The sequence below is a fragment of the Sphaeramia orbicularis genome, chromosome 1 (assembly GCF_902148855.1).
Source record: "Sphaeramia orbicularis chromosome 1, fSphaOr1.1, whole genome shotgun sequence".
Classification (NCBI taxonomy): Eukaryota; Metazoa; Chordata; class Actinopteri; order Kurtiformes; family Apogonidae; genus Sphaeramia; species Sphaeramia orbicularis.
The window spans coordinates 38,307,921-38,332,864 of NC_043957.1; the positions used below are offsets into that span (position 1 = coordinate 38,307,921).

At 37.8% G+C, this 24,944-nt stretch overlaps 2 protein-coding genes across 6 annotated transcripts in view; both read right to left on the reverse strand.

Annotated features, from left to right (window-relative positions):
• Positions 1 to 2,267: 2,267 nt before the first annotated feature.
• Positions 2,268 to 9,307, reverse strand: znf207b (zinc finger protein 207, b). 2 transcript variants are annotated; one of them, XM_030137555.1, is made up of 11 exons: positions 9,267 to 9,307; positions 8,707 to 8,833; positions 8,412 to 8,550; positions 8,139 to 8,324; positions 7,917 to 7,992; positions 7,732 to 7,793; positions 7,320 to 7,459; positions 6,863 to 6,958; positions 5,899 to 6,144; positions 5,356 to 5,512; positions 2,268 to 4,777 (listed from the first exon to the last, which is right to left on the reverse strand). In XM_030137555.1, exons 1-11 carry the CDS (start codon positions 9,305 to 9,307, stop codon positions 4,626 to 4,628), a joined length of 1,422 nt encoding a protein of 473 aa, XP_029993415.1. In that variant the 3' UTR covers positions 2,268 to 4,625. The 2 variants fall into 2 exon arrangements, with proteins under 2 accessions (XP_029993415.1, XP_029993423.1); XM_030137563.1 differs by lacking the exon at positions 6,863 to 6,958 and having other exon boundaries at positions 4,626 to 4,777.
• Positions 9,308 to 11,855: 2,548 nt separating this feature from the next.
• The window catches only part of rhbdl3 (rhomboid, veinlet-like 3 (Drosophila)), a 90,733-nt gene continuing 77,644 nt past the window's right edge, over positions 11,856 to 24,944 (reverse strand). For all 4 annotated transcript variants that reach the window (XM_030137582.1, XM_030137593.1, XM_030137574.1 and 1 more), the window contains 3 exons: positions 15,178 to 15,278; positions 14,064 to 14,124; positions 11,856 to 13,546 (listed from right to left, as the gene is read on the reverse strand). In XM_030137582.1, coding sequence (XP_029993442.1) covers positions 13,275 to 13,546; positions 14,064 to 14,124; positions 15,178 to 15,278 — 434 coding nt within the window. In that variant the 3' untranslated portion in view covers positions 11,856 to 13,274. The remainder of the gene's footprint in view (positions 13,547 to 14,063; positions 14,125 to 15,177; positions 15,279 to 24,944) is intronic.

Sequence of the window (24,944 nt, forward strand, 5' to 3'; positions counted from 1 at the left end):
GAGAACAGAAGCAATTTAGCAATTAGCGGCATTAAAAATGTTTTATTTAACAGTTTTCACATAGTGTATCACTTTCTGATGATGAGTTTTAAATACATGTTTCTTTGCTTCAAAAATTAAATGCATGGTGTCCAGCTGAGTGGACATTTTTGTGACTCCTTGAAAAATAGGTTCATAAAAAAACATTGAATTGCATTGTTTTTTTCATGCCTAAAGAGGAATAAAAACACTCAAGAAAAAATTTTTGACTAAGGTTCTCATAATTCATGCATGAAAGGGTTAAGAGGCAGAAACCTGGAGCAGGCCCAGACTCTGGGGGATGGGTGTCTGCCTAGACCTGAACCACTGAAGCATTAAATCATTGACAGAAAATTCAAATTTTTTGAAACTGGAACCTTTAATGGTCCTTCTGAACAACCCTGAAAATTTTTTTCAAACATCAATTTCCATGAATGAGTTTCAATTTGTTATCATCGGGTCTCAATGCTCAAATAATATTTTTGAACAAACAAAAACATAATATAATGTGAATATGTCTACCAAATCGGTAATTCCTTTTAAAAATTGGCAAAGTTCTGCCTCCTCCCTCATTAATGACAGTCTTGTAGTGTCACTGGAAAGGCCTCTTATTTTCATTTTCAGGGTTAGGGTTAAGGGGTTTTAAACCTAACCCGAACTTGGCCTGTCCTCAGTTATATTTTCAGGCCTAAACAACTAACTTTGAATGGCAGGAACAGCTGCCATGTGTAAAGAAATGAAATTGACATAGTGGCCAAAGTGTTACTGCTGTAACCTGGCAATTTTGTGGAAAACAAGACGGATGCCCATTGTCCCCTCCCATGACCTTTGATTGGATTTAAATCCCACCGCTACTTCATGCAAACCAGTTCTAACTTGGATTGTCCAATTTGCCCTGTTTACTCATGCATGAAAACCTGGGTCTGTAAATTTGGACAAATATCCACTAATCCCCTACCTACCAATGTCCATAAAAGAAAATTCCAAAAGTGATGAAATGTGGAACTGGGGGTAATTTTTCAAAATGTAGTTTTTGATACACCCTGTATAGTATATACACACATGCTTTTTTTTTTTTTTTTTTAATTTATATCTATCCATCTATCTATAGAGAGATTAGATTAACAGATCGATATAAAGACAGATGATATATAATAAGCAAAAAAAAGCAAGAGTATTAAATTAATAGCATTAAACATTCCCACTAAAAACAAGGACACTAGTTCAATCTTATTCTCAATCCATGGTTTTAAAATACAATCCTTAAATTCAGTGTCTTGTTTGGTGCCATATTGAACATGACTATGGTAATGCTCTGTGCTAATATACCAGTTATTGGTGAATTTATTTTTAGCTGTTACCAAATCAATATTGTAGAACCACTGAAAAAAAAAACAAAAAAAAAACGTTTCAATATTTTAAATATATTTTTATGGACAGTGGACATTGGCTGATTGGACAGTGTGGGCTTGACTTCTTCCTATTCCTTTTCAGATGTTGAGTGTTGTTGAAGAGTCACGGTGAAGTTGTTGTGCATTTGTGTGATATTTGTTTTCTGTTTTGATTTATTTCCATGCATTGGAGTGTTCTTTTGGATCTGGAATTTCTTTTGCCTACCTGTTTGAAATGAAGTCTGTCTATATGCATAATACAGCTATGAAATGGACAGTTTATTTTGATACGTATAATAATTTTGCATTTTGTGCAAGAATGTTTAGAATATATTTTGACGTGTAAGATTTGTGAAGTTACTTTGAGGAACTGATGTGGGACTTTGTGATCAGTAGAAAAAGATGAGGTAGGGGGGGCAGGAGTATATAAATTGTACTTCATCCCGCTCCTTTTCAAATGCTTTGTTTTTTTTTACAACCCCCCCCCCCCCCCCCTTTTCTTTATATTCAAAATAAAAACCTTAAATAATTAAACCTCCTGGTCACATTTGGTCAGCTGATTACTGAGGTAACTCACTCTGGCTGCCATAAACTTCATCCCCTCAGTAAACTGTAGTTCTACATTTATTTTCAAAGTGAAACACAGCTACAAAATGACTAAACTTTTTCCCCTCCTTCTAAAAATGACCTATGGTTGATGGTGGCTGATGCCCAATATAAAACATGAATCTGATGACACTCTATAGCTCTTTTACCCAGTTACCACCACCAGAGGGCACACTTATTTCTAAAAGTGCAGCATGTTTCAGAATGAACATTACATTTTAACCTATAAAGAAAAACGTGTGGCAGCAAAAATAATGGAAGTCTTTTATTCACAAACATCGATCTGACATAGTGTCACATTCTCATTTCACTTCAAGTGACTTTCTGTACAAAACCTGTCCAGAATGTTTATTTACAACTTTTATACAAATTCATCTGATGTAGACAATTGGTTGAAATGATGATAGACACCTTAAAAACCCAACAGGCTGATATTTTGTCTAGAAATATTCAAATAACTTTAAATGTGGATCACTTTCCACTTCTCTAGTGTGAGCTTCATCTACATAATGAATTTTTTTTTTTTTTTTACAAACACTTGAAATTGATCATTCTTTGCCGATATTTTAGCGATGCTTTCATCCCAAAATGCAACTAGAAAGCCCTTTAAACAATTTTATTTTACTGACCCTTAAAACAAATGGCTACTTACCACTTCATACAGGACAGGGTGATGGATTTCAGATTGTACGCTAGTATTTTACAAACTCTTTGGACCACTTGATGAAAGAAGAGGTCATTTAGGGCAGAAAATCTTACATCTCAGTATTCACTTTGGTTTTATACTTACACATACTTTAACAAAGCACATGATTCAATAATACAAGGCCCAACATCCAGTTGTACAGGACAGACCCACACTATAATGAACAGCAGGTACTTACTGGGTTTAACTGACCTGTCATGCCAGCTCAGTGGGTTTAAAGGCTGAAAAGCTGATGGATGGGCTACAGACAAAAACAAATACAGATCAGTAAGCGATGTGCCACACTGAAGACCTGCAAGTGTGTATTGTACTGCTATTAAATCCATGTGCACTATAGATTTGATGACAATGAACTCAACGCTGTCTAGGAGCAAACGTATTCTTTCAGATTACTTCCTGAACTCAAACCGGTAACTTGCATGACAATGATCAATTATGTGAAGCTGTAACATAAATGGACCCGAAAGGTAAAAAAAAAAAAAAAAAAAAAAAGAAAAATCCACCCAGCAACACAGACTAGCACTGCAGTAAACACCAGTTTCCTAAAATCTTTATGGGCATTAGTGTTTATCTGCCAATTGGTGTCAATTTTGAAAGTGTTCGTCCGCATCACAACTACACAGAAATAAATGTAATAGCTTGTGCCATAAAAAGCTGCATTTTTCCTGAATTCCATTATGTATCAACTAGGGGTCTTGACAACAAAGCTTTAAGGATACAAGCTTCAAAACTCACACTGAATTAAAACCCTTTAAACCCTGAAAAACAGGGACTGGGATTTAATGCAGAGCTACCGTTTTGTTAGGCGTTTCTTCATTTTTCTTCATTGTCACTTGTGCATTGCATGATGAGACAATATTATCAATTTGCATGCATGTTTGAATAAATGTGTAAAAATAAATAAAAGAATCAAGAACATCGTTTCTCTTTCATTGCTGTTTAACTCATTTTAAAAGTATAATTTAAACTGCAGTTATTTACATCATGTTAAGAAACATGCAGCACTGTGAACCAGAAGCTGGCCAACATCTCAGTTCATGGAGGAGGAGTCCAAAACAAAAAGACAACTATATGGATAAAAATGCTTTGTGTGTGTGTGTAAATAGTCAGTCTTTAAGTGCTGTACCAGATATGGACTCCCCAAAAACTGATGATGGCAAACTTGGTGTTGAAATAACTGGTTAAATCCTCAAGTTAATGTCTAGAAATGAAACACCAGTACAAACCTTCATGACTCACCTCCACGTACGTCAGGACAAACCAGCATTCGATTTCAAGATGGATTTTATTACAACAGATTCATAAAACATTACAAAGGATGTGTACAGGTACCCTTTAAACCAAGTATTAAAAACAAACCTGAAATAAGAATAAAGCTAGAAACTGATGAGTCATGGATATGTAACACTAATTAGGAATCATGTTTAACACTGAGACCCTCACCAACCATCGTTGGGGACGCAAGTCCAACAGCACCTAAGCATGCTGTGAGAGCCTCAATTCATCTACCAAAGAAATAAACAAAATAATATTAATCGAATGTTTACAAGAGGAACTTGCCTTTGTAAGGGGAAAGTATGTTCATGTTACTCCAGCAGCTTCAAAAGAAATATGAAATCATTTTAACACACTTTACTTCTATAAACCTGAGTGAAACCTATGGGGAAAAAATATATCGTCACATGTAGTCGAATAACAACAGAATAGCTGTCAGAATCTTGTGTGGTGTTTGGCTGTTCAATAAAGATGTTACATTTAATGTCCATGGGTTCTAACAATTTTTTTTTGTCTTCACCACCACTGGGTCTTACTGCTGTTTGCTTGCAGCTACGAAGGTTTGAAAAAGCACAAGGATGAGAGAAAGGTGTTAACCTCAAACCTAATGTGGTGGCTGCTTTGAAGCTTCAGTAGCGCCCAGCCGGGGACATAACGGGCGGCCTCATGCCCATGGGAGGGCCTCCTTGGTAAGGGGGAACCAGAGGAGGACCCTGCCCATATGGAGGCATCCCTCCAGGCATGTAGCCTGGCATGCCCTGTGGAGGAGCACCATACTGACCTGTAAAGAACAGACGATGATCACAATGGTGCTCACTGAAGTAATCATTCTACCTGAAGTAAATGGCAGACTCTGCAACAAGTATAGCAACAATGGAAGTGATAAACATCAGTGGGACTCACTTCCAGAGCAGCAGTGAAAGGCAATCAAATGTCAAACTAATACAGCAGCTGTAATTAAAAGGTGTCATGTTAAACATCATGAACTGCACGTTCCTTGATTTAGCTTTACTTCTATTCTTAAAACAAAATAGGAATAATAAGAGGAAAACAGTTAAAAAGCAGCCGGGTAAACATGCTGCTGTGTGCTTCGGCACCATGTGAGGGCAAGGACAGCAAATACACCTCGTTTTGAGCTCAACATACAGCACCACAGCTTAACAGATCATTAGTATTTATTTTGGACTTTCAACTGATGGAACCAAATTATTGAAATGACTAAAATAGTAGAATGTCTTCAGTTATATATATTTTACTGAAAAATAATAAACAAAAAAAAAAAAAAAAAAAGGGGGAAAAAAAAAAGGCAGGAGATATTTTGCACTGAACATTTCCCTTGATTTTCAAACTTTTGCTTACCATGCATGGGATGCCTCATGCCAGGCTGCTGTGGTGGCATTCCTTGCTGTGGGGGCATCATGCCACCCACAGCTGCCACTGAGGGAGCAGCCGCATGGGCCTGGCCCGGTCTGGGTATGAGACGCTGGTAACGAGGCAACTGGGCTTTCATCTCTTCCTGTTGGTACACAACACACAAAACAGACATTAAGCCTAAAGAAACACTGCTAGGGCCCTTACAGCACAAAGATAAACACAAAAATCTAGGAGAAGTGAGTACCAATGTTGCGGGGCTGTGATTTCAGACTGAGGATATTCAAGCTCAGAACCAGTCTTCAGTATGACCACAAAAACAAACACTAAGTAATGATTTGTAATCAAAATACTCTGGTTGACAGTATTTTATGAGTCAATTTAATGTTAATCTTGTGATAGTGATATTTAGAGTTAGATGATCCAATTACATACTATCTTTATATCCTCCATCACTATGCAAAATGTACTCATATGTATCAGCCATTACTTACTGTGAAAAGGGAAAAATAGAAAGCTCAAACTACTTACCAGTGAGATATCCTCATCAGGGTGGATCAACTTACTAGTTGCACTCGTGGTGGTGAGGGTGGCAGGCTTACTGGTCACTGTGGCTGGGGGTTTTGCCACAGTGCTGCTAGAGGGGTTAGAAGAAGTGGAAGAAGAGGAAGAAGAGACAGAGGGCTGGGTGTAGGCAGGGAATGTTGCTTTGGGAGCATCAGAGGCTGCTGTGCTGTGGGAATTTGAAGCTGTAGCTCCTGAAGCACTCTGCTGGGCCTGTGCAAAAAGACAAAAGAGGTAATTCAGGAAAATAATTAAGTTCTGTAGCTTTTCCCACTTTCTACACAGGGGCAGGACAACATTTCTCAAAGCTACCTTGGATGTTATCAGATTAGCCTCTTAAATGTTAAAATTTCTCATCTCCATATCATTGTCAGATGAATGTTTTTGGAAAAATAGATGCCAATTCCAATTTAATTCCAATCATATTGTGAAAGAAATACACAGGAAATTATGGATGGTTATCAAATCAAGACTGTCATATTGGATTGTAACAATGACCATTCATTTTCAGCTGTGACTGCAGACATTCAGAGTGTGGTTGGAAAAAGAAAACAGAGTCCGACTGCAATGTACAAAGTCATTGAAAGTATTATAGGTTGTTATAGCAAAATTCATGCTGCAGAGTTAGGAGAGCTGAGGGATGCAAGTCATGTCATGGCAGACTGAAAATCAAAATACATACTTTATTACACTCACTTTGTTAGAGCACATGCAGAAAAGCTCAGAGACAGCAATGCAGAATAGCTGCTTAGGAATAATTATACTCTGACACATTAAAACTGTAGTTGATTTAGTGAACTAATGAGTTTACAAGGCAGATACTGTTAGTCATGTCCCTTGTTTATAGCTGCTGAATTTAAAGGCTCAGAGTTGATAAATAAGCAACATGCCGCTGCCACAGTCCAAGTCAAAGTCCTATCTGTGAGCGTACTTGTGGTGTGTTAGGAAAGGGAGGCTGAGAGGCAGACTGAAGGTCTGCAGGTGGAGAGGAAACAGTTGCAGTGCTGCTGTGAACACCAGAGCCCATCTGCAGCATGGTAGAGAGGAGATCACAGTATTGGCATGTAACATGTCCACATAATCTATCCAAATCAACTATAAGGACAATATTTACCATGGAGAGGTGGCACTGATATTGTGACACAAGAGTGAGAAAGAAGGGGAGGAACAACAGACTACAGAGAACGTACAACTGAAACACCAAAAATCCAATCATTTTAAAACAAAACAGGTACATATAATAATAAACCAAATAGAAGGTTTAATTGCCTAGAAGCAGACAATTATGTCCACTTGAAAAGCTGAAAGAAATGAACATTTTAACTCTGAAAACTGTGCACTGAAAAAAATCTAAGTGTGTTGTGTTAAAAGGGTAGCATAATTCCCACCTGTGCTGCACTGGGAAAAAGAGGCTTGGTGACAGCTGGCTGGGCTGCTGCTGTTGCTGGTCGACTGGGTATTGCTCCTGCTGCTGGGGCTGGAGCCATGTGGGGCATCCCTGGCCTTGGAGCCATGTGAGGTGGGATTCCTGAGGACCACATTCACAAACTTGTCAATTTAACAGATTTATTTTGAGTTTTTACATTAGTTAACCCTTTAGATGCCAGAGGTGGGTTTTTTTTTTCAATATATTAATTTTTAATAAAGATTTCAAAAAGCTGTCTATTTTAATCAGTTATGTTGCTTTTTGCTACATTGCAACTTTGACCTAAATCCCAGAAACTGTACCAGCATCACTTTTTATAAGAGTAGGTTTTTTTTTAGAACAATTCTGGAGATAAGAACTCTAACGTAACTCACCTGGAGGCATACCAGGCATCCCAGGCATCATGGGTGGCATCATCCCACCCATTGGCATCATGCTGCAAAAAGCATCAAGAGCAAAAAATAATTAACTTGAGTTCTGTAAGGCAGTTGAATTTACAAATGTTTACTACAACTCCAAAGTGCTTCCACAGTGATTCTATCAAAAAGTGAATGCATACCCAGGTGGCATTCCATGCATACCAGGAGGCATGCCGTGCATCATGGGAGGAACACCTGGCATCATAGGAGGCATTCCTGTGACAAGAGGTCAACGTACACATTTCAGCACTACATCAAATATGCAATAATTGCATTCAGATGAAACACCTTGCCACAGATAAATTCATTTACAGTAATCACACAAAATATGTCTGCTTTGCTATATACTCTCATCATCTTGCCTTGATATCCAGCAGGAGGCATCCCTGGTGCACCAGCCACAGGAGGCATCCCAGGCTGGGCCATGGGAGCAGCGTAACCTGCTTGGGGTTGGACAGCAGCAACCTGCTGAGCTGATGGTCCTGCTTCATCATCATCATCCTCCTCATCAGAGTCATCTTGATTGTTTGACTTCTTCTTCTGACTCTCTAAAAAATAAACATTTTGAATAAATGTTAGTTCTGCTCAAGGACTTGTCTGTCATACAAGAGCAAGAACACAACGGCCAACTAAACCTTGTGATTTTTGTTCCAACGTTCGTCGTCTTTCCTGCATATCTTTCTCTGGAATCCCTTCCATCCCATAGATCTCCAGTTCAATATCCGTTCTCCCAGGAATTGCGTTAGGTACACTGTCAATCGTCTCTTTGTGTACCTGGAGCACATGCACAATAAACCAGTGAACCTTGCCCTTACATTCAAATTAACTGTTCACATTACCAAGAATATCTTACTCTCAAATAGTAAAACCACAGAAAGTTGTTCCACGACCTGAATCAACATATAATTAGGAAAAATGATGAACACTCACTTGCATGCAGTGGATGGCCAAGCCTGGCCCAGTGTACAGCTTCTTATGGCAAATGTGACATTTAAAATGTTTTGCCTTCTGATGTTGAATGAGGATCTTTTCGTCGTCAAAGTCACGATTGCAATACCTTACAGAAGTAATTAAGGAACTTCTTTGTGAAGAGCACATATCTGCAATTTATCTTTCAACACTGACGTTCGTTCGTATATTCAGAATTGAACTTTTAAAGTAAACATTTCCTTGAAAGTGTAATTCCCTTAGCCAAGCTACACCGTTAACCTTAACACAGTCTCATGTCTGGGCAGATACCACGCTAAATTCGACATTATAACTCAATATAAACAAGATTCGTGACTGAGCTTCAAATTAGCTTCTCTAAATCATCGAGTATCAAGATTAAAGATTTTACATTTTCCAGCGACTGACCAGTTAATGTCACTATATCGTCTTAGCATGCTAGCTGATCTGCGGAGCAGCTGACTGAGGCCTTCCTTTTGTCAAGCTAACGTTAGCCACTAGTCTTTCCTCGCTATTATTTCGTCCACCATTCAAAAGGATACCAACACCATGGCTTCATTTGCTTCTTCTTCTTTCGCCCCATCTTTCAAATAGTACTGAAAAAAGCTCTTACAGTGCTAAATATAAGTCTTATTATCTGTTTGATAACAGCATGCTGTAGTCCTGTGACAACGCCGAAAATGGCGCTTAGCTGCAGGAAGTTGAAATAACGACTGTGGTCTCGCGTGAAAAAAAAAAAAAAAAAAAAAAACACTATGTAACGTTCACGACACGCCGGTTGTCATCAGATTATTTCACATGTAAACCAAAAGTAAAGTTTTTCTACAGCGACACCGTTTTAGATACTTTGTAAAGACAGGAGTAAGTATTCTTGCAGGAGACAATAGACATCATACCGTTTTCTGTGTTTGATGATAGTTAGCCTACATAGGCCTATTGTTGATTTTTCCAAATGTGTTAGAATTAAGTGATAGTCTGGACCACAGTTGGTCACATTTTTAAAATAAGGGTTTGTCCTAAGACATGTAGTCTATTTAGTCTGTGGTTTTAGACTTAGCACATGAATTGCATTCTGATGTTCTGGCGCCGTCCGCTTGATGGAGACATCGTAGTAGAAATCAGCCAGAGGGTTTAGTGCATTTGACAGTCAGTGGTGGAAGAAGAAGCAGTTTATATATATATATATATATATATATATATATATATATATATATATATATATATATATATATATATATATATAAACTGACTATATATCACTATAGCCAATCATATAGTTGGCTGTGCTTTTTTATACCTATGGTCTGAAGTTGTACACAAATCCTCTTTTGGAAAATACGGTATATAATAATGTGTAGTTCTCTATGGTCAGACATAATTTCCTTGACTGTTTCCCTATGTTGGCCTTTACAGGTGCATTCACACTGATTTTCCATCCCTGCAGCTTCCTTTGTCTTCTCTCTCTCTCTCTCCAAGGTGAATGATTACTTCTTAAATGTGAATTGCATGAAGGGGAAAAATAACTGAGCCGACTTGCCTTGACCATCTAATGAATATTTCATTTGTACGCCTTCAAATCTGCTACTCTCCATATACTTGTACTGGGCGAGACAGAGAAAACGATCACTGACAGCTTAAAGCAGTATATGACTTTAATCATATTTTTTAAAATCAAATTCGTAAAACCCCAGTGATGGCCTAATTATTCACTAATCCATTAGTCTTTCCATCTTATGCACCTGAGTCACTTTCCTCACGGAGAATGGACTTCGAAAATGACTCCATCATAAACAAAGTCTGTTTGTTTGCATAACAAACCAAAATGTTGCTCAGGCCTTTTTGGAAGTTTTGTCGCGAAGTGTATTGTGGGAATGGGAATTCCACACAGCAACAATTTTGTTGTCTCTTTGTGAGTACTGAACCTTTACCTCCATCCATCAACTATATTCATTCTTTAAAACAAACCTGGTGGCCTGTATTATTTTACATTGTAGCGATCTTTCTTGTTTTCTTGCTGAATCTGAGAAACCGCTGTCACTTGGTCGCTATTCCCACAATGCACTTTGCGACAAAACTTCCAAAAATGCCAAAGCAATGTTTTGGTTAATTATGTAAACAAGCGGACTGTGTTTATGATGGCGTCATCTTCGAAGTTGTTCACCGTGAGGCGAGTGTTCAGGTGCGTAAGCATGGAAAGACTAATGGATTAGTAATAACTAGGCTGTCACTGGGGTTTTATGAATTTGAAAAAAAATTGTGATTAAAGTCATACGCTGCTTTAAAGGGTCCCTTCTCTGAATGAATTATGGTGGATTCTTGTATGCTCACATATTTCATTGATCACTTTGACGTCTGTCTTTTTCTCTCAGAGGCTGTTAACCAGGTTCTCCACTCTGAGGCCCCAGACTCACTTTAAACACTGGGTTTGGTTATGTGGTTGTGACGCTTCACATCTGTTAGGCTTAAACATTTTACTTTATACATTTAAGGGAAATCAATTCCTGTTGTTGAATTAAAACCAATTTTGGTTTGTGTGTAATGTACTAGTATATATGACCTGGGTCATAAAGGTATATGAGCAAAGCAAAACCTTGGATTTTCATCCTTCAATCTTCCTCTTACACACAGAGACATTCATTTGTTTTGAAATGTTTTTTATGTAATAGAAAATCAGATAAATCACCTGAAAAGAACTATCTTGTCAGTAATTCTGCACCTAAATTTACAAATGCATAGATTAGATAAATAAGCAGCATTAATGAGATGAAGGCCGAGCTAGCTGAGAGCAAAAACCCAAAGAAATTACATTTTATGTATGTATAAAACTGTTTAATGTACTCCAGTATGTACATATCAAATCTACAAAATATGCACAATGTTAAAATATGAACAGCGATTTTTTTCCCCCTCAGTTAGTGTTGTGTCATAGCCCTTTTTATAGGCCTATACAATCCCAACTTCAGTCAATTTTTAAATAGGACACATGAAGCTGACATTTCACAACGCAGAATGACCAGACATTTTACACAACATACCAATATCACCAAGTAAAAAATTTCAACAGCAAATGCATGTTAAAATATTAATCTGTATTTCATTATATTATAATAATTTTATGCGAAGCATTTGTCAGTGTAACATGAGGTTAAAGTACAGTACAGTTTAAGATTTACAGCTTAGAGCTGGGGTCATTTTCCATCTCAGTTCAATCAATTAACAATTTGTGTCAGAAACTAGTGAGAAAACATTGATTTACTTTCCCCCCCACTGCCTCCTGAACTCAGAATGAAATGACCCCAGCCAGATGTAGTTGAGGTCAGGCATGTGTGCTCTTCTATGTTTGGAAATGAAAAAAGACAACATTTATTCAAAATGGCCTAGCTGTCAGTTGTTGAATATTTTCATTAGTTTAGTCTTCAGTTCCTTGAATTACCACCTCACCCTGTGTATTTTTTTTGCAGTTTTCAACCACTGCAAAAATCACTTCAGATGCCCAGAGGGGACTATTAGATCACAAGAATTTGCACCACCGAACTGTCCCAAGATGTCAGTGAGAGATTATTTGAAGATCATAAATAAATGTATTACATTCCACCGACAAGTTATAGACAAAAAGCAATACATTTGTCAGAGGGATTTACTTTTCCCTTAGTGCTTGTGACAATGTTTTGGCATCATTTTTGAAAGCTTAAAGTCTGAATGGCACTTCTGCTTCTTTTTATCTGTACACACAATGGTACAATTGCTGCACTCCTTTCGCGCGCGCGCACACACACACATACACAAACACACAGACACAAAGTCAAAGAAGCAAGTCTGAGGTTCAAATAGTGTTGGATGCAAATTAATCCTTTTCTGGGTACAGTCAATGGCAAATGCTGAAAGCAAATCTGAATAGTAAACTGCATCTCCATTCAGAAGTACATTTACACATAGAGTGTGAGTCTTAATGCAGCATATACATATTCTAAACTTCCTGGAGTTGATGCCACAGAGGTTTCCTGCTGTAATTTGAACAAATGCTGATCATAAGCGGCTTGAAGTGCTAACAAATACCTACTGAGCCTAAACTGTTATATTGCAGGGTTTTGCTGCTGTCACCCTACACAAGAGGCAACTGTGCTAAAATACTTTCATCTCTGTAAGTAGGCACCTTTGGGTTGGGAAGGAAGAGGCAGAGACGATGAGTGGACAGGAATGTTTCTGCTTATTCCTGTTGTGTTAGATCCGAGGCTTCTTATTTGTCAAAACAATGCTGTCAACAGAAGTTGAGACACTTACAACAAACATCTGACCGCAAAACAAGTTTATGTGGCTAAGCGAGTGTAGTAAGGCTTAACCCAACCACGTAACAAGTGGGTAAAAGCAGTAACAGTATCCTGCTGTCTGTTGAGTATCCCTTTAAAAAAGACTTGGATGTAGGTGTCTCAGATCACCTCGGAAAATGAGGGATGAAGTAACACGTCCAGTCTGGTGTCCTGGGAATGAACTGGTAGGGTGGTAAGAGACACAAAGGGGTTGTGATTACTTTTCTGCTTCTAAAAAGCAAGTCACGGTGGTGGGGGAAGTCGCACGTCGAGCAAGCTGTAGGCAAAAATGTTCCAGAAGACAGCACAGAGCACAAACAAGGTGTAGACACAGAAAAAGATCCAGAAGAGCGACTGCTCCTGTAGGCGCTGTTCGTAGTTCTGGAGTACCACCACCCCAAGAGTCAGACCGACTACCACACCGCCTAGATGAGCCACAAAGCTGGGGTTGGGACATGGAGGGAAGGCTGGAGGGTAGAACCGCAGCCAAACAGCCCGACCAAACTCAACACTCACTGTAACCAAAAAGAAACATGATATTAGCAAAATAAGACCAAATGACTGGTGCACAGGAAATTAAATACTCCCCTCTGCTTGGTAATTTTGTTTCCAAAATCTCAAAGGAGCCTATTGGCCATTGACAGTGAGGATAAAGTGATTCTTGGAAGACAAATGAGAGCTTTGTTCAAGTCATATTAAATTGTGAAACATTTGTAACTCTTGCAAGTGTAAACAGAACAAGGTTTAATACAGCAAATGGTGGTTTTGTTTCTTGTGAACAACATAGGTAAAGAGTAAACATACGTCTCTAGTGACCCTCAGGAATTAGGGTCTGTTTCCATGTTCCTGTTAGAAATCATCTACATGCAGATAATGCATTGTAAGTTTGAGCCACGCTAAACTCAAGGTTTAGTATTAATACATTTTGAAGGAAGTTTAATCCATTGAATTGGTGATTTTGCTGGAAAATTAGAGAAGTGCAGCACAATGAAAAGTGAATAAATAAATACATGAAATAAAACTTAGACTTACTGCAGACCAGAGCCATAGCCATCCGGAATAACTTAAACTGACACTTCATCCCCGACCAGTTCTAATGAGAGAGAGGAGGGAGGATTAATAAGGACATTTTCTATTTTTTTAAATAAGGACAGAACGACCTATGCAAGAAACTCAGGCCTCTTACTCGCAGACACACACTTGCACTCTTCTGGCATGTCATGACGTGATCTCACCCTGTGCCTCAATTCATGTCAATTTGGAAACCCCCAGAGACACTGTGACCCCTAATCTGTTCTTCCTGAGAAGGATAATATGATTTCAGCTGAGAGGGGGAAGAAACTCCATCAACTGAATATCATTGTGGGGATTCAGGAGGGTATATAATAAGCAAACTATTATATATATAACAGAGGTTCACCTTGAGCACCTGTTACCAAAGCATGTGATGACCCACACAGGAATAGTTGGAGGGTTGAGCTGGAAATTATGAAGTGCATCTAGTCAAAGGATAGCAGGATGTGGTGGACCTCTTTTTTTTTAATTTTTCGTAGATTTTCATACACACATCTGACTTTTCTGGCCTATCCTGTATGTAAATATATAAAGGGAAGTTGACTCTGTCTGTGTGTCTCGAGCATCACACAAAATCCAGACAGAGCTGACTGCTGCAGTTTGGCATACTTATGTATTTTTGGTCAAGGAAGAGACTAGCGAAAACAGCGAGTTGATGGGACCAATATTTTGGGAGTATTTGTAATTTTGGTATACAGTGGTCTCCCAATAGCCAATCAAGCTGCTCTGCCCAGAATCCTAGAATCATCACTGAAGTGGGTTACCTAGCAACAGAAAAACAATAGGGCCACGTTGCCATGGTGTCAAATTTCATGTGCATAAACAGACATGCCAGCTGAGAGGTTATTTAACTGAAAATGCCAGTGGAATTTACCAAGAAAGTAAAGGAATGAACTGTATCAGAGGATCTAGAACCCGTAGTTCCTCACGGGTCAACGTGCTAGTCTAGATGGAATAAGAACTGAACCTGCTGTTTTGGTACTGTGGCTACGTTCTGTAGTGACAGGACACCTGAAGCATGTGATAAGCATTTACGTATACAATTTATACACAAACACACAAAAAGACTTACCATTACAACATTAGCCAAGTGTGCTGAAACAAGGGCGTACACTCCCCCAGACGACCCAACCACTGGTGCTGTCATATCAGTGACAGACACCGCCAGAGACCCTGTGGGGTTGATAAAGGTCATAGGTCAGTACAACACGTGCATGCACGGACGGACGGACGGACGGACGGACGGACGGACGGACAGATAGATAGATAGATAGATAGATAGATAGATAGATAGATAGATAGATAGATAGATAGATAGATAGATAGATAGATAGGCTTTATTACAGACTCATGGTCCACACTAAAAGACAAGTGTTTCCAGGACTGACATGTGTAACGTAAAGCACTATATGCAGGATTAGTCAACAATTAAATTACAGTATTTTCTGAATGGTTCAGGCAACACTTAAACTTAAACATCAGATTTCTCAAAACAGCACACATTAGACTTAACGACGTTCTTATGGTTTAAACACGTTCTGTAATTGTGGCCATTCTTTAAAGAAAAAAGGAACATGCTCAAAAATAGGAGCTGAACTGCTGTTGTGAAGCGATTTGGCCATCACTGTGCTGGCTTTTTGTAGCAGGAAGTGGCCATATTTGGACAAAAGAGGCTGGACTACAGGAGGTGAGCTATTGCTGCTAATACTTATTAAGCCTGACACAGTGGACACCAAAGCTTCTATTGGGATCTTATTAGCTCAGATGGACCATCTGATCACTTGTTTGTGTCCAAAGAAAAAGCATGAGACTGTAATGTGTTCTAAAAATATATATTTAGTATTTTTATACATAAGTTCAGTGCAAGTCCAAGGGAGCCAGGGCTTTGTGTAGACAACCCCAGTGGCCATCAGTGGTATTACAACTTCAAGATAATTCCACATTGGCTTCATTTTTTAACCGAGGTCCTTACCCCTTGTTTAAGATGCTTTTTTTTTTTTTTTTCCCAAAGCAGCCTAAAAATAGAAAGTGGAGAGAAATCTTCCACTGGGCATACAGAAAATTATAAACTGATTTGACTTGTTAGTGATGTCAGGTTTGTTTTATTGCATTTGCTCACTGTGAGCAAAAAATCATGTGTTAATTAAGTGGAAAATACCAAATGGCTCTCTAGTTTTTCTCTGTAAAATAATTCAATACAAACAGCAGGAAGGTGAACATGGAGACATGGCAGTTGTAACATTGGTAAACAGTCTTCCAGTTTTCCTTCAAAAATACAATGACGATCTGGCGGAAATGCTGACCACTATGACCCTTGCATTATAAGCAGTGGGGATGAAAATTATAAAGTGACTTTGGTGTTTCCACACAATTTAGATTAGAGCTAACCTTTAAAAGACCTTAGACACAATAACGCAAAATTCATTTTTGCTGCTGCTTCTGTCCGCAGTAGTACATTAAATTCTGCTTCTCCAGAATGGGAATGTGTCCACAGCCATTTACTCTGGGTAATACACTGTCTATGAATAAGTACCTCATACAACCCTACTTGAAAAGCTCCAGTCTAACTCTTTAATGTGCTTATTGAAATGTCTCTCGTGCCACAATTCTGAGTCCAACTCTTCAATTATTACGAGGAAATTTGAATATTTTTTTGCTTAGAGGTCACAGTGGCAGACACTGTGACTAAGAGACTAATTTATACTGTTTGTGTATGCGCCTTTGTGTGCTGAATGCATCTATTTAAAAAGGCATAAAGATTGCTTTGCTGCTTGAAATTTCATGTGGGTGTGTTATAAATAGGCTTTCATGAGTCGAGGCTGGATCTTACTGTATAAGCTCACAGTGTGATTTTATGTAAGACAAATGTGTTCTTACAAATTAGTCTGCTGTAAACACGGACTTTCTGTTAGCACCATGGTACCAATTCATTACAAGCACAAAAGATCCAATCAAGCATTCAGAAGCTTAGATATGATGACATTCAGACAGAAACTCTTCAGGCAGTTTATTGTCACTGTAGTCATTGAAAGAAAATGAAAGGGAAAAATGCTGAGATGAGCAACTACTTTTCCCAAACACAAGCTGTTCTTTCTTTCTTTCTTTGTCCTTCTATTTATTTTCCATTTTTCCCTCTATATTCAACTGTTTCCTCTCCTTTTTAAACATTGTATGGTCATTTGTGGTCTCTTTTAATACTATTTAGTTAAAAAAAATAACCCTGGATCCATGAATGTGGCTTAATCTGGACCAAGTGGGTAAATATACAAGAGTATACTTCATCTTTTTGTGTACTGTTTTTTTTTTGTTGTTGTTTTGTTTTTTATTGAAAAGTTTTTGGTGACATCAGTGAGTTAACATCTTTGAAGTAGCATGGGAGACCTTTTATGATTCACTGGCAAATAAATAAGAGTAATGAAAATAAAATTTGTATCTAAATTTAAAGGGGTTCTGGGTAAAGTTTAAAGCTCATTGTTTACTCACGTCTGTATTATGATATTATCAAGTTTTCCTCTTCAAACAAAAACTCATGGCTGGTTATTTTGACAGTCAGTCAAAATAACACTGTGCCTTATAATCAGCTGGTAGTTTCCATTATAGCTCTGTTAACTTAACTCTGGTTTTAGACATACAACAGCCACAGTAAAACCACAAATCACCCCAGTTTTCTGTATGGTTTATCTCGTCAATACAAAGTTATCCATACAAGGTCAGAACTGTCACAGTTTAGTCAGAACCGTGGATCAACAACCAATGAACTTAGCAGAGAAAATAACATCATATCATAACTTTATACCTTCATAAGCCTCATAATCAAGCTCCCCCATGTAGAAGAAACACTGCGATTTCAGCATCAAACTCCATTTTTTCATTTAGAGCTACGTCCAGTGGTGAAAACAACAACAGTGGTTCTTCACTTTGTCACTTTCTTCGACTCTAAAAGTTGTTTCTTAATGGTTCTCATCTTATTTCGTCCAAATTTCAACACTTTGCTCAAAGGCCCTGTGTCGTTAGTTTACAATACAACTGGAGACCGGCAGAATGACTCACTACTCCCTCTAGTGGTCACATAAATCTACTGGACCATCAGTTGAATATGTTGGCATCTAATCCAGTGCAATGCCTTTTTTGTATGTCTCTTTACTCCAAACACTGATACTTTTTTGGAAATTTTCTAATATTGAAAATAGAAATACAACATATAGCCCCTTTAAATAATGTGTTATGGTCATGTTTTCATTTCCTGCTTATCATTTCTGTCCTGGTCTTTGTGGTGAAGATAAGCTCGACAGATAATGGATCAGGGAAGGAAATGTGCAAATGATTTTTATATTCATGGGACATAGAGTATTATTTTGACTTATCTTTAGTCATTCTTTATTCATAATCCATAGGCTAATCCTTGTAGATTTTCTCCGAGCTGAATAATAAATGAGAGTGTGATTTCTGTAAATTTGAAGCCGGCTACGCTCAGCCCTAAGTAACTGTAAAATGAACCGACAAAGTTTAAGACACATTTAGGATTAAGATGACCTCATATGTTTGTAACTGTGTACCTAAGTGTAATGTACTCAAGTGATTTGGAAGAGGCCTAGATGCATGCAGCTCAATTTCACCCAGGTATGCATAGTCACTTGCTTTGTCTTTTCTGTCTTTGTCTTATTTTCTTTCTCACAGATAACAGGGTCTTGTGTATTATACTATGCATTCAGTATAATTACAGCAGACAGACAGGCCAGTGGACTTTGTATTCATGAAATCACCATAATAAGCCTGTATAAGCTGTGACAGGACACTGCATCAGGCTATAGTAAACACACACAAACACACACCCTACTATGTCTACTTGAAGAAATATATGTCAAACCAAAGCTCATGTACTATATTTGTTGTAAATATGATACAAAAACAGATAAAACTAAATTCCTTTGGTGCATTCTCTCACTGGCCTCATTCTGTCAGTAAGGTTTAAGAGTTTTTCTTTTACATAACATTTCTTTCTGTGATATTGTTTAGGAAAAAAGAGACTGATGTGAACACCCACAATCAGCTAAGGCAGTGCCCCCTAATGTTATATTTTCTTGTATTTCTTATTTTTGTTAGAGCGAGCAAAATAATATCAGACTAATTTCATTCATTCATGCAAGCTTTATTAAGGACACAAAAACTAGGTCCATAGGATAAGATAAAAACATACACAACTAGAAAAGCACTCGGAGAGCACAGACCTCTGCCAAGGCAGACCCCCCCCCCATCAAAACAAAAATTTAATCATTTGTTCCTTGTGCCAGAATCAACATTTCCTGAAAATTTCACCCATGTCCATCCATAACTTTTTCAGTTATCTTGCTAACAAACAGACAGACTAACAGCCCCCGCCCGATCACCACCAGAATTTTATCATTTGTTCCTTGTGCCAGAATCAACATTTCCTGAAAATTTCATGAAAATCCATCCATAACTTTTTGAGTTATCTTGCTAACAGACAAACAAACAGACAGACAAACCCCAATGAAAACATAACCTCTGCCGTTTCACTTGGTGGAGCTAATAAAAAAAAAGAAAAGAAATAGCATAACCCCATATGTTACTAACACAAAAAGTCTCCATTGCCAGTGAGAGCACATTTTAGATGCAAACCTTACAGAACTACTCTTGGGACAGACCAGGGCTTGTACAACTGAGTGAAATCATTTTGTAACTGCACATGAATGAATAAATAAAATGTGGTATAGCAGCTGCACAGCATCGAACAAGCCAACCCACAAACATCTGACTGGCAATATAATGTCTTGGGACCCACAGCAGTATCGTCATCGAGTCAATTATTCTGCACAATTCCACAAGTTTGGTCACACATGATCAACATACACATACAGTTTTAATTTATAAGTCAGTGGACTGAAATTACTCAACATCTTCATGGATAATTCTGTGTTGCAAATGGAAACACTGGTGTATAACTGGGGCTGCATGATGTTGGAAAAAACTGACATTGCGATTTTTTTAACCCTGCGATATATAAAGTTAGTGAATATATTTGGATCCGGATTTGATTCTGGATTTGGTGCCACTTTGAAAAATTTCCCCATTATAAGAGATAGGAAGTGGATCAATGCGATAACTCAGTAAATATAAATGATATCCAGTGTAAATTTCTACAGTCCAGCCCTGATGGGGAGATGACCAAATGTCCACATGCTGATCAGGATCTTCTTCTGGATCCGGGAACTTACGGAAAATTTAACATGGGCTCTTATGTGGAAAAAATTTCAATCGTCTTTTTCTCTCAAACTCCAGTTCTGATTGACTTCAAACTTGGTATACAGCTTCTGTATGATGATGTCAACACAAGGTATTGCAATTATTTCGATCCGGATCTCATTCTGGATTTGGTGCGACTGAAAAATGTTCCCATTATAAGAGATAGGAAGTGGATTGATCCAATAAATCAGTAAGTATCAATGATATCAAGTTGGAATTTGAATTTTTTACAGATCTGATTGGAATATGACCAAAACATGGGCTATGTCTGTAATATAATAAATACACAAAACTGGGTGATAACACTGGGTTACAAAAAAATGTTTTTTGCAAGTTGTCTAGGTTTTTTCAACTGAATTAGGACCATTTTGCACCGCTAAATCCAAAAATGACATCTGTTTTTCTCAATCGGGTCAGGTTTTCTTGCTAATTTGATTTTGAAAAATTTGATCTCACAAAATTGATTACATTTTTGTGACTTTATCAGTTGATTTTTTATATAGCTCTCACCCAAAAGAGGTTTTAAGAGAAAAAAAATCATTTTCTAACAGGATTCCTGTTAGGTACAATGGTGTATTCACCGCAGATGTAGCAGAATACATCAGGCTTATTTTTGCAAGATCTTTTAGTCGAAGCCATTTCATTCACCTGTAATATTAAAAAAACCATTAATCATAAAATGGCAAAAGTAAAATCTTCAGAACTCGTTTATTGCAAGAAATATGAAAGAATTTTGTATCATATGATGTGAAAATGCCCATAAATGTAAGCAAAAATGTTAAAAAACCAATATGTAGCATAGTTCAGAAAGTTGACCTGATTGAGCAAAATTAATGTGATTTTTGGATTCAGCACACCAAAATTATCCTAAATCAGCTCAAAAAACTTAAACAATAAATTTGTTGTTGATCAGTGTAATAAATGGCATCTGGATACATTTTCCAAAGCTTTTAATTTGGCTGGTAAGCTACAGGGCCATTGGTCCTATTTTTCAATGTTGTTACCAGCGACTCACTCCAAACTGATTAAGAAGGACTGTGATTGGTGGATCGCTGCATACAGTGTGTGTCACATACCCTTGAAATTAGATGAGAACATGTTGAGTTCATTTGCCTCCTACATTGCAGGACCTCCGATGTGACTATTGCGCACACGTACATCACGATGTCGATGCTCAAACAATACATTGCGCAGCTCTACGTCTAACCCTGTATTTTCTCAGAAGTGTCTGAGTGAAAGTGAAATGAAAGGACTTGTACTTCTCCTCCCTCTTCTTCCTCTTCTTGTTGCTGTTCTTTTTCTTTGCCCCCCTTAGATGTGTGAACCATAATGAAAGCCCAGTGACTTGGTATAATAACAGCATGAGTCTCACCAGGTCATTAAGTGCTACAGAGTAATATAAGCAGCTAGGTGATTACTTCAACTCAAACACACACTCACACTAGCATGTTCACTGTTTCTCCAAAATACACCATAGTGCATAGGCAGATGAGATACATATTCACTCAAGCATGAGATTCTCAATATTTCTCAATTATTTTCTGCCACATTTCTGAAATTATTCTCCAAGTGGGAAATAGTATAAGGTTGAATCAGAATGAAATCAAGCTTTGATTTAATGTATCTCAGAAGTGTAAATCCTGCCAAAAAAAGATGGTCAAAGATCCCATCTATTACAATGAAACTAATTTTTATGCTCTGTTTCTTTAATTATCGCGCTAGATTTAATGGCTTTTTAGGTCAAATAATCTTGCCAGTTTCAGTTGGTTAGTACGTTCATTATTATTACATAAAAGGAAAATAGTAGTAGTAAAAAAAAAAAAAAAGAAACAAGCACGTTATTTAATTTCTTTAATAATATACCCTAAGCCAGGGGTGGGCAATTAATTTTCCTGTGGGGCCACATGAGAAACTTTTACAGTTATTAAGGGCAGCATCAATTCACTTGCAGCTCTGCTCAATATATATCTCTATAAAAACAGTAAATGAAACAGTACAATGATACAATGAAAATGTGGAGCACAGAATACAACTATCTAATGAATATTCGCAAAAACATTTTCAAAAATGTGCAAAACCAGCTCCATGTTAACTTTACATGAAAAACCATAAATGCAGCTTTGTTTGCTTGCATATCTCAGTTCCTTTTCTGACTTCAGTGAAGAAATACTTAGAAAGTCCATGTCTTGTTAAAATCTCTGCGTTCTTAATCGATCTTTCTTTCTTTTTTTGGCATTAGCTGACATCTTAATGGGCTGAAACTGACCAACAAACCAATAAGCTTTATTATAACCATAAGCTTCATGCTGAGAATGGAAAGTATGTGCGAAAACACGCTAATTTAGCAGATCCTACTAAATAAAAGCTGTGGCGTTGCATTGGTTGCATCTATTACCCTGATAAATATTTGCATTGACTTTTAATTTGCCAGTGACCTCATGCGGGCCGGTCAGGGTCAGCCATCGGGCCGCATGTGGCCCATGGGCCTTACTTTGCCCAGGTTTGCCTTAAGCCCTTTTTCAGACTTAACATACGCAGCATTTAGGCGGAAAGAGTGCCATAAACATTAGCTCTGCATTTCTATGACGTAAAACAAAAATCACCTCCCAACTGCATCCTAAATAGAAATGAGCCGACTATGCTTTCGATTTTGACTAATTAACTAATCAATTATTCATGTGCATCCCTATGCTAGATGCACCGAAATCTAATCACGTGCAGATACTCACTCAGTCAATACGCAGACCCAGTCTCAGAGATCAATACATCCATTTATGAGACAGGCAGGTCACACATAAACATGAACTAAAACCCTAATTCACCGATGCGCAGTGTAATGAATATAGTATAATAATAACATTTGTGGATATTAATAATAAAGCCAGTAATATTTGTGAAGATTTCACCTACCGGATACTACTCCTGAAGTACACTGAATTATTTTTATCTCCCTAAATTGGACACTCAAACACCTGGTTCAGGACACCTCCACCTCCATCATTCCTCTGTTTGAGAAATGTGTCTGGCAGGGTGACCTCAATCCCTGTAATTACTGTGGTTTAATAACATTATTTTAGCACTGTGGTTGCTTACATGCCCAAACACAAACAGACAAGGACATAGTCTTTCAGAGTCTCTCAGTGAAGCCCCAGGAGGTCTGGAGTTTTCAGAGTAGACAGTGGCATCTCATTTATCTTGGCTGCTGTTCATCATGACAGAAGAGAGAACAGGGGGCAGGTGGAGGAATAACAACGCACATTAGTGATTATCATGAAATAAATCAACCGACTGGCTTCATGTTGAGTTAACTGGATTTATAGGCCTTCAAAATGTGTTAAAAGTGTTAAAAGTGAGTGCCTTCTCTACACCTGCCCTGTCGTGTCAACCTTGAAGGCAGATTTTTTTGTACTTGTCTGTTGCTTGTATCTGAACCACCAACTCCATTATGTCCATTAAAGTGTCAGTGTGTGTTTGTCCTTCAGGGTCACCCGCCTTTCTCTGAATCATTACTTGACCTCTGAACTCTGCTTTGACCCTGGTATGAGCCAGCTGAGCCCCTCTCCTTTCACTCCTGCTTGATTTGTGTCTTCTTCACACATTCTAGCAGCATCATTTGCAAATTTCATGTTGTTATTTGTGTTGTGACTGAGTCTGCTTTTTTTTTTTTTTTTCATAACCGATAAAGTAATGAGCCAAATAACTCAATAAAAAAAACACATTAATTCACATGTAATTAGTTTTTAGGGATGTTAATGTTAATGTTCTCAAAGCTGGTTTGATTATTGGCTTGTTAGAACAGCAAAATCTATATACGCTTAAAAATCAGAAGTGAGGCTGAATATGCGTGATTTGTAGTGATTTATTTTATTACTCAAAACACATATGCAGTTATTATAAAGTCTCCTGGTGCTAGATCATATTAAAGAAAATCAAGCCATCGTAATAAATAATATATATATATATATATTTTTTTTTTTTTTTCTTGGTAGTTCTTGGTTCAGCTGGACTGGTTTAGCTCTTTTCAAAAGAGCTAGACCATAAGAAGAATGATGACTTGGGCAAATGAGAACCTACACGGACAAATATTTTACAAAACAACCTACATCATCTATAAAATTTGGAAACAAAATGAAGGCATGTATCAAATATTGATCGGCAACTATTGGTTTGGCATCACATAATGAACATTTGAGTCCTCCTGATCCCAGAGAAGGAAAAAAAAAAAAATCCCAGTCAGACACGACAAATCCAAACATCACAGTCAACACAACAGACATGCCTCTTATCTTGCACTGTTGGTCGATATCTAATTAGACCAGGAGACTTGTGTGTCTGTGTGTACATAAGTGTGTGTGTGATTTATGGAGCATTTCCTTCTCATTTCACTGTGAGGTTAATGCGACAAGCCACCACAGCTGGTATCCCCAGGGTATTTGTAACTGACCCACGGACACACACAGACACACACACACAGATACATCCTTGTTTCCATTACTTGTGAGGACATTACATAGAGTTACATTTATTTTTTGGAGACCTACCCCACCCTTAACTCAAGCCTTTACCTTAAAATGT

What these genes read in the sequence shown, in the direction of transcription:
- znf207b (XM_030137555.1), bottom strand. Translation starts at nt 9,307, where the DNA reads ATGGGGCGAAAGAAGAAGAAGCAAATGAAGCCATGGTGTTG. An exon ending in CAAATGAAGCCATGGTGTTG is followed by an intron (nt 8,834 to 9,266) that starts GTATCCTTTTGA and finishes TACTTCTGTAAG; the next exon opens with GTATTGCAATCGTGACTTTG. An exon ending in CATGAGGCATCCCATGCATG is followed by an intron (nt 4,778 to 5,355) that starts GTAAGCAAAAGT and finishes TGTTCTTTACAG; the next exon opens with GTCAGTATGGTGCTCCTCCA.